Raw genomic sequence first — 9772 nt, 5'->3', positions numbered from 1 at the left:
CAGGGAACAGCTGGCTCTGCTCCCAGCACTGTCCCCGGACTGTCACTCTGCAGTGACCCTCTGAGGGCACGGGGGCAACCCAAGGGGCTTTCTGGACTCTCTGCACACCCTGTGCACAGACACAATCCTGGCATGGAATGCAGTGGCAGTTTTTTCTGAGCCAGAGGCACAGAATAACAAACCTCCAGGGACAGCACGTTCCCAGGGGCAGCCACCCCAAGGGCAGCCACCCCAGGCTGAACTGGGAGATTATTGATTTCTTTTCTTTTTTCTTTTTTTCCTGCTTTGGGAACTTCAATTCTCTGTCTCCCCACCAAGGAAATGAGCGGGTACTGCAATGTGTGATGAGTAACATTACTCTGAGCTTAGATAGGCAGATGCCAAAGCCCAGCAAGCTGATGTTTTACCTCTCGCTCTTCCAAATTTAAATGCTCTTCTCAGCCTTACACGTTTGCAAATGTCTCATCCCAACCTATTTCCTCCCGCTCAGCAACTTCACTCACCAGATCCACTGATAGAGTTGGACACGGGAAAACAACCGGATTCCAGCGTTTTCCAGCGTGCAGTACCACTTGTCCCCAGTGCTCGTCCCCAGCCACCAGCCTGAAACGCAGCTACATCCATCCCGCCGGCAGCCCATCCCAGTGATCCGATCCCACTGATCCCACCTCACTGATCCCACCCCCCAGAGATCCCACCCCACTGATCCCATCCCACTGATCCGATCCCACTGAGATCCCACCCCATTGATCCCATCCCAGTGATCCGATCCCCCAGAGATCCCACCCCACTGATCCCACCCCACTGATCCCATCCCCCAGAGATCCCACCCCACTGATCCCATCCCAGAGATCCCACCCCTCAGATCCTGCCCCACTGATCCCATCCCACTGATCCCACTCCAGAGATCCCATCCCAGAAATCCCATCCCACTGATCCCACCCCTCAAATCCTGCCCCACTGATCCCATCCCACTGATCCCACCCCTCAAATCCTGCCCCACTGATCCCATCCCCCAGAAATCCCATCCCACTGATCCCATACCAGAGATCCCATCCCACTGATCCCACCCCTCAAATCCTGCCCCACTGATCCCACCCCTCAAATCCTGCCCCACTGATCCCACCCCTCAGATCCTGCCCCACTGATCCCATCCCCCTGATCCCGTCCCAGAGATCTCATCCCAGAGATCTCATCCCACTGATCCCACCCCACTGATCCCACCCCACTGATCCCACCCCACTGATCCCATCCCACCCATCCCCTGGAGGGGCAGGCTCCAGCTCCCCACTTATAAACCAACCCAGAGAAAACCAGTCCTTCAGATTCTATTTCAAGTTCACAGTTTGGAGATACACAACATTTGTGATTGCTGTTGATCCTCATCCCCCTTCTGGAAAAAATCAGTGGTAAAATTCCTAAGTTTACAGGCAAGGACTACACAAGGAGGAAAATCAAGGCACTAACAGGAGCGGAGTGTCAACATTTCAATGTTCTCTCTGGCATTTCTTTCCTGGTATGAAAAACATGCTTTTAAATTCCAAACAAGCTCCTTATCCCACTCTTGCTCCACAGTAGAAGTATAACAATACAATTGCTGGCAGCAGGAAAAACAGGACCATGAAATCAAATCCATTTGTGATCCCACAGAGGAGAGAAATAATCAGGTATGAAACAGTTGTCCCCCAACTCCAAGCTAGTTCCCAAGCTGCTGCATCCTCCTGCTGGAAGTCCTGCCTGGAGTGCTCACCTTCCCAAGGAGAGCTTCTTACTCATGTTTTACTTCTGTGAGGTGCAAGTTCTCAGCATTGACTTTGGTCTCCTCCCAAAATAAAGCCCCTGTGTCCCACATGGGACCATGGCAGTCATTCCAGAGGGGCTGTGGAGAAGTAAAGCAGCTGGATGACAACACAGGGTTTGTTCACACCCTGATGGTGGAAAAATGAAAGAGGCAGGGACAGGTTTGGAACGTGCAGCTGCCAGAGCTGCCTCTGGCCAGGCTCACCGAGAGCAGGGAGGAGTCTTGAGGCTGTTGAGTTTCTGGGGATGGGTGAGGCACTGCAAGAACATCTCCAAGAGCAGGAATGGCACTTTGTGCTTGATGGAGCACTTTTTTATGCAGCACAGCAAAACTCCAAGTAGAGTCAAGAGCAATTGTTGAGATCCTGGCTGATTTACAGAGACAGCAGATTCCTCCTGGGCACTGTACAGTGGGCTACACAGCTGGGAATAAAGCTCAAATCCCAGCAACTGGACCAAACTCCTTCATGACAGCCTCAGGCACCAAACAGTGAATCCTATTGTAAATCCCTGGCTGAAAACTTCCCTCTCCCACACACCTGCCCACTAGCTCTGAAAAAAACAGAGAGATTGTTCTAATATTGGTGGGTGAGATTTCTAAAGCTGAGCAGTGTGAACACCCCCAACAGCACTGCTACATTCCACTTAATTCTTCTAACCCATTGTTAATGTCCCTTCCAGCTCCTTGGATTTATAAATATTTGCTCCACAAAGGGTCAAAATCCCTTACTGAAAAGTCTCTCACTGCTTCACAGGCATTTGAGGTTGCCAAGTGCTGGTGACACAGGCTGAGCTGGTGCAACACTTTCAGAAAATGAAGGCAATCCATTGATGAAGGCACAGGACCTTCAGCATTTTAGAGCTGTGTTTAGGGGTAGAAGAAGGTACTCTGTATTCTATCCTCTTGCCCCAGGTTGGTGTAACAAGCCCCCTGCAAGGCACTCTCTCAAGTGGACATGTCACCAGTAGAACATTGTCCTCCTCCATTTAATTTTAAGTTACAAACTAACACTTGTATGATTCCCACTCTTTTGGGTTCTAGCTACTTCAAACCTGTACAAAAAGACAGGAATGGGAAGTGTTTATTGCTGCAGCTTACTTAAACCCCAGATTTGCTCAGTGTTTTGCCACTGAGGTTCCTACCCTGGCCTGGGGAGCTGGTGCACTGAAACTCCAGTGGACGTGTGGAAAAAGGAAGCTGCCAAATGCAGCAAAGAAGAAAGACTTAAAAAGGATGACAAATTCACAGAGGTGATAGAGTTCCCATCCTCCAGCCACATCAAAAAGTAAAAAAAAAAAACATTATAAGGGAAATATAATTCAAGTAGACTGTGCCAGGTAGCAGGGGAATGGCCTTCACTGGAGCTACCAACACTCACCCCAGCCACAGGGTCCTGCCCGTGTGCGAGTCCTGCTGCTCTCTGGAGGATCAGTACACCTGGACTCTGGTAAATCCAGCTGAAACAGGGGCCACTGGGGCTGCTGGATCCCCAGGTGCTTGCTGAGCCCCAGCCAGAAGGCCCGTGGCTGTGGGTGGCTGTGGCTGAGCCGGGCACACGCGCTGTGGGACAGAGAACTCGCCCAGCTGGCAGCACTGTCCCGCCGAGGCCCCGGCCTGGGCCTGCCCAGGGCACCCTCCAAAGGCACCTCTGGCTTGGCAGTGGGAAGAACTGAGGCTGTGTCCTGCAGCGTGGCCCTGCTGATGTCCCTGGTGTCCTGGAGCGTGGCTGTGATGAAAGGCCTGGCTCTGAGCACTGCGCTGAGCAGGAAGAGCCAGAGGCGAAGGGCATGGGTAGCTCTGGGTGGGGTAAGTGCCAGGCACAGCGTCAATCCTGGGCAGGAAGAAAACAGAAGGTTACACTGTGCTCAGAACTGCCATTGCCTAATTAGTGCTGGAAATGCCCTGGGGGCAGATTTCCTCCTGACCAGCGATCAGAGAGGTCACTGCAATCCATCAGAGGGATTCACTACAACAGAAGCTCTTATTATAAGCAGCACTTGAGTAAAAAATGGGTTTAGTGGCCTCCCAGGACAGCTGTTCCCACTCCCAACCCACTCTCACTCCACACCCACTAAACGAGCGTGGCTCTTGGCCCCAGACTCTTTGTGCAAGGAATACACAAAGCCAAACTGCAACATGCTTTGAGATCCCTGTGCACATCCCCCCTGCCCTGTGAGTGACACCTCTGCCAAATCATTAATCAGGAGAAGTTACAGCTGCTAAGTGTTATTTATCAAGAAAATGCACAAAGGCCTTTGGTGCGAGTAAGAGCCCAGAGTATGGAGCAAAGGGGGAAAAAAGGAAGGAGGAAAGAGTTAGAAATGAAAGAGTTAGAAATGAAAGAGTTAGAAATAAAATTAATCATTCAGAAGCAAGGGCTAGGAGGTGTTTGCCAGCAGAAGGCATGACTCATCCTGCCAAAACCTATCAGGAGAGAGGCAATCTGCCTGGAAGCTCAGCCTCTGGGACTTCAGGAGTGCTGCTCAGCCCACGCACACGAGGATGAGAGCTGAGAATCCAGGCAATATTCATGAAGCCATGAGTGCCAAGTTCCCAGCAAGAAGAAGAGACTGGCTCATGCTGGGTTTTTCAAGCTTGGAGATTTCTTTTTAATTATTGGATTCTTTTTTTTTTTTTTTTTTTTTAATTTGTGGACACAAACACGATGCCAAGGCCTGGACTTCAAAGAAATATCTCCTGTCTTGCAGCCATTTAATGCCTGAACCTTATGAAAATTTAAAATTAAAACAAATCCCAAAGTATTAAGAACTCTTGCTTGGAAATAAGCATCAAAATAATAAAAATTAAGCTCCAGAAGTGCTTACAGAAGTTGTATCTAAGACACAGACATGCAAATTCAGCTGCAGCAGTGGAAGCATCCTAGAAACACCTTCCCACACCCTGCTTGATAGTCAAATGTTCATGGAAATACCTTTGTGTCACAACAGTCTGTGTCACCTCACCAGAGGAGGCAGGTTTAGACACTGAGCTGCTGTGCACAGCAGGATAGGACTGGTGCTGACACAGGCTCAGCACAGAGCCAGGCTCCCTCTCCTCCCAAAAGCTGCACTTGCACAGGAGGGAGAGAGGGAAAACACAAACTCTGGGTGTGTCTGGCCTCTCCTGCAAGCACTCACACCTTTTGAGTGTCCTGATGGACCTGGGGGACACTCCTGCTGCAGGCAAGGGTTGTTTTTATGGTTTCCCATGGGTGAGGGCAGTGCAAACACCTGGGAATGCTTCTACTTCAAATAAAACTTTACAGCAAGCTGATGGCTTAAACAATACACAGAATGTAACCCTGAATAGAAAACTATTTTTCCTCTGAGAAACTGAAAGGACACCTCAGAGTAAGTAAATATTTGACTTGCATTTTCAAGCTTTTTAGAGCACAAGTGAATTCTCGTGGTTTGTGTTAAACTTAAAACCTTTCCTGCACGTCAGCTGTGGGCCCCAAGCTTTCTTTTCTGCAAAGCAACATTGCCTTGACACTGAAAGGTTAAAAGAAACCAGAAGGCCTGCACTGAACTTTGTAAGTGCCATCCTTAATTTACAATGCTCTGGTCCTAAGTAGCTTTGGACACAACTCACTTCACAGCAATCCTGGCAGGAGAGGTGGGGCAAATAAAGATAAGGATCACGGCCCAGGGAGCCATCTAGCCAGGATCAACTGCCTAAAGCTGGGGCAGTTACACAGCTTAGCTTTCCTGTCAGCCAGAGCTGCAATATTCCCATGTGTACACGCTGCCCTTGCAGCAAAGGAGAGGTTTTACCTCCATTTAGCTTTCACTAAACACCTGGTCGAGTTAATGTGTGCTGATTCATTAGTCACACTAATGTCACCAGTGAAACATCGATGGGTGACTCTGCTCCCCATGGCACCCACAATGAGAACAGGAGAGGCACAATGCAGCTTTTAGAGATGATTTAAGGCCTCTACTCACACCTCAAAATTCCCCTACAAGATGTTTCCTACAGGAACTCCTGTACTTACATGCTGTTTTCAGAGGCTCTTCTCTCTGCTGAGGACCCTGGGATGTATTTCAGCCCTGGGATCCTCTTCAGCAGAGTGAAAGGGAACACCCGGTCCAGCTTAGAGCCCACGGACTCTGGAAAATCCAAGCAGAAGCAGTAGCCAAGCCCATCTGAAGTCAGGAGCTTGTTAAGGAGAGTTGAGGACAAAACACACTCATTTCTGACACAGCCACACTCAGTCCCCCTCTGTTCCCAAAACACTTTCCCTAGAGAATTCTCCCAGCTCTACCCAGGCACCACCTTCAGAGACCATCCTCCTCCTCAGCCCCACGTGCTCTGCATGCACTGGGAAGGGGCAGAGGGAGGGCAAACACAAATGCAGGATGGGATGGGATGAGAATGAGAATGAGAAAAGCCAGTGAGGGTTTAGAGCAGGCCAAGAGTCCAGGAAAAGCCAGTGCACCTCAGCAGTGAGAACTACAGCACTTCCTTCCCACCACGATCCCGCTCTGGCCGCTTGGAAAGGATACAGGCTTCCCCAACCAGCAGCCCACACAGGTTCCCCAAGAGAGAAGAGTGGGGCACAAACCACGCTGGGCAGAGCCCAAGCCACGGCACCAGCACCACAGGAACTCTGCAGCCAAAAAGCAAAGTCCTCTTCATCCGTGAGCGGGTGGTGGAAACCCCCAGCATGGCAAAAGCCACTGGCATGAACCCCTTGGCATCCCCCACTTCCAGCAGCCGGGAGACAAGGGGCTGGAGGGACAGGTAGAGGAGGGCAGAGAGCACGGAGAAAGTGGCAGTGAGGATGCAGTGCTTCACCGTGCCCACGTTCCTCTCAAAGCTGCCAGCAAAGTACCAGATGATAACAGTTCCACAGGCCAGGGAGATCAGGTCCTCGTAGATGAAGATGTAGGTGATCAACCTGTGAACTGAGCACAGCAGCACCTCAGACAGGCACTGGGGTCACTATAAAACAATTCCAGGGAGAGTGAGCCCACAGGATTAATTAATAGCTTTCATTTCTATCCTGGTGTAGAAGAGAAGGAACCTGAGGCCTTGAAAACCAGCCATAAATAAGCAGATAGAGTGAAAATGAGTGCTAGCTTGGGTGTCACAAACATATGGGCTGGCTCTTGCTGCTTCCTGGGAAGCTGCCTGGAAAAAAGCAACAGCATCTGTAGTAAATTTCAGACTCATTAAAAGAGAAGGCAAGAGACATAAAAATAACTGTTAAGGTACTGACAATTTTGGCAAAAAAGAGAAACATTTCTTAAACTGCCAGCAGGCTGATTTTCATCCCCAAAAATGTCTGGAGGTTATCACACCTCAGCAGTGCTTCTGGGCCCTCTGTTTAGGTGTTCTCCTAGGCACAGAGCAAGGATTGAGACAGACTTCTCCACCTCCCTCCCATCAACCTCAGTTCCACAGCCAGAAAAATACCAGTGAGAAACAAAACAAGGCAGTGCAACCCCTGGAGACACGTGAGGAGATGGTGGAACCCACCCGTCAGCTCAGAGCCCTGCGCTGATCAAGGAAATCACTGCACAGGGGTAAGCTGGAACACTGGGAATTAAAAAGTGTGATAAAAATAATTCTGGGAATACCACAGGGACTGAGAAACACAAATCTCTCAAGCTCCCAGTAGTGTTATCCATGGCGCTGACTGTCAGAGGACGGAGATGAGGGTGTGGCGGAGCAGCCTGACGTCGAGGGACTGAAATGGGTGCCCAGCAGGCTCGGTGAAGTCAGGGGAAGTGCACGGAAAGCGGGAAGGGACACGGAGAGCGGCACAGGAGGGGAGCAGCAGACCCGGAGAGGGGCTTGAGGAAATGCAGAGAAATGGGGGCTGGGGGCAGGACAAGAAGGCCGGAGAGAGGGGACACAAAGGCTCTGCTGGGATTGACAGAAGGCCGGAGAGAGGGGACACAAAGGCTCTGCTGGGATTTGGGGAAGGCGCGGATTGAGGCGGGCAGAGGAGCCAAGGAGGCAGCGGCTTGCGCCCGCTCACCTTCCCCGTCGTGCAGGGCAGCGGGGCGCAGCGCGGCGGCGGAGCGGGTGGCGGGGACAGCCCGCAGCAGCCCGGGCGCGGAGGCACCGAGCGAGAGCAGCACCGTGAGGGCGGCGGCGGCCGGCGGGGCTGAGGGCGCCGCCATTGCTGCCCCGCGCGCCCGCCGCTTCCGGGCGCCGCCGGAAGGCCTGGCCGTTACCATGGCAACGGGGGGGGCGCTGTGGGGTCGTTGCCATGGAGACGGGGTTTTTTTTTTTTTTTCTCGCGCTCTCTCTCTCTCTCTCCACCCCCCTCTTTTGAATTTTTATTTAATTATGGTTATCTATCCGCTGTTCAGAAGGGGGAAATATCCCAGCGAGAGGTGTGAGTGTCGCAGGGAGCCCACTCAGGGCCGGGTGTTCCCACACTGGGTGCCCCAGGGTGTGGGAGGCCCATTCAGACCCCGAGCTGCGGGATCTGGCTGCTGGGAAGCAGAGAACAGTCAGGCTGGAAAAGATCTCTGGGATCATCGAGTCCAACCCGTGACGGATGAGCAGCACCATGTCAACTAGAGCAGAGCACTGTGTGCCACATTCAGTGTTTCTGTAACCACCTCCAGGGATGGGGACTCCACCACTACCCTGGGCAGCCCCTTCCAATGTCTAATCACTCTTTCAGTGAAGGAATTCCTCCTCATGTACAGCCTGAACCTGCTGTGACTAAATCCTCTCACCCTGTCCCTTGGAGCAGATCCCAACCCCCCTGCCCCAGCTACAACCTCCTGTAAGATAATAGTAGAACACAAGAAAGTCCCCTCTGAGCCTCCTCTTCTCCAGGCTGAGCCCTCCCAGCTCCTTCAGCCATTCCTGGTGCTCCAGACCTTTCCCCAGCTCTGTTCCCTTCTCTGGACGTGCTCCAGCCCCTCAATGTCCTTCCTGAACCGAGGGCCCAGAACTGGACATGGGACTGAGTGTTTCCCTTCAGGTGGAGGTGGAGAGGAATTCCCACACCACAGCTGCTCCTGCCATGCTCATACCAAAAGCTGTGGCAGGTTTGTATTGTCTGCCTTCAATTCCCCAGAATATTGGCTTCATTGTTTGGTCAGTTATAGTCAGATCTAGGAGGGGAATCAGCAGCTCATAAGTGAAGATACCAAACTTCTTGCAGGTCTTGTGGACATAAGGAGATGATAAAATGTGGAAAATAGTAAAGGTAAGTTGGGTGCTGCTGGCTGTACGTGAGCTTTTGCCATCTTTTTATTGTCTCAACCATGCAATGAGGCTGATGCTGCAATAAAAGCTCAAGGAACACCTCAGCAATCCCGTCCTGTTTGTGGAAAAAAACCTTCAAACACAATGAAGGAGGGAGAACTTAATCAGATTCTTTCAGGGTAAAGATTCCCTGTGATCATGACCATTGGCTAGCTTTACACACAGTTAGCACAAACCACAATTGCAACTGTTCTTGAGCTTATAGCTGGGGATGTGGCTGTGGATATTGTAGTAGGAAATTAGTATATTTGCAGAAAAGGAGAAAATTGTACATCCCAGCTGGCTGTGTTCCTTTGTCACCTGCTCCAGGTGACCCTGCCTTGGTGGATGATCTGCAGAGGTCACTTCTGACCCCAAGTGATCCTGAGAACTCTGCTGTGTGCCCACACAGTCTGGCTGCTGGCTCACAGAATCCCAGGAGGGTTTGGATTGGAAGGGACCTAAAGGTCACCACCCTGTCAGGTCTCATTTACACACAGCAAGGATCAGAAGAAACCCACCTTCCCACAGCACCTCTGATTTTGCAACGTGGAGAAGGATTTCAGACAGCTGGGATCATTTCCAACCAAGGGGAAAGAGCAGAGGGTTGAAGGGCTGATGTTTCTCCCACACCTCAGCTTCGAAGTTTTTGGCTGGGACCATAACACAGCTCTATCAGCAGGCGGGCAGACACATAAGCCTGAAACTCTCTCTGAATTAATTCCATTTTCCACATATGAGAAGCCTTCAGTCCCT

At 51.2% G+C, this 9772-nt stretch overlaps 1 protein-coding gene across 1 annotated transcript; it reads right to left on the bottom strand.

Annotated features, from left to right (window-relative positions):
* Positions 1-1312: 1312 nt before the first annotated feature.
* RHBDD2 (rhomboid domain containing 2) lies at positions 1313-7971 on the bottom strand. The gene is made up of 4 exons (XM_030287960.3): positions 7788-7971; positions 6307-6708; positions 5796-5946; positions 1313-3632 (listed from the first exon to the last, which is right to left on the bottom strand). The coding sequence occupies exons 1-4, from the start codon at positions 7930-7932 to the stop codon at positions 3230-3232; spliced, it is 1101 nt and encodes a 366-aa protein (XP_030143820.3). The 5' UTR covers positions 7933-7971; the 3' UTR covers positions 1313-3229.
* Between the last annotated feature and the right edge of the window lie 1801 nt (positions 7972-9772).

Source organism: Taeniopygia guttata, chromosome 19, assembly GCF_048771995.1.
Source record: "Taeniopygia guttata chromosome 19, bTaeGut7.mat, whole genome shotgun sequence".
Lineage (NCBI taxonomy): Eukaryota > Metazoa > Chordata > Aves > Passeriformes > Estrildidae > Taeniopygia > Taeniopygia guttata.
The sequence above is the reverse complement of the archived record's forward strand: the minus strand, read 5'-3'. Positions and strand labels throughout refer to the sequence as shown.

What these genes read in the sequence shown, in the direction of transcription:
- RHBDD2 (XM_030287960.3), bottom strand. Translation starts at nt 7,932, where the DNA reads ATGGCGGCGCCCTCAGCCCCGCCGGCCGCCGCCGCCCTCACGGTGCTG. An exon ending in TGCCCTGCACGACGGGGAAG is followed by an intron (nt 6,709 to 7,787) that starts GTGAGCGGGCGC and finishes TGCTGTGCTCAG; the next exon opens with TTCACAGGTTGATCACCTAC. An exon ending in GCTGCTGGTTGGGGAAGCCT is followed by an intron (nt 5,947 to 6,306) that starts GTATCCTTTCCA and finishes TCCTGACTTCAG; the next exon opens with ATGGGCTTGGCTACTGCTTC.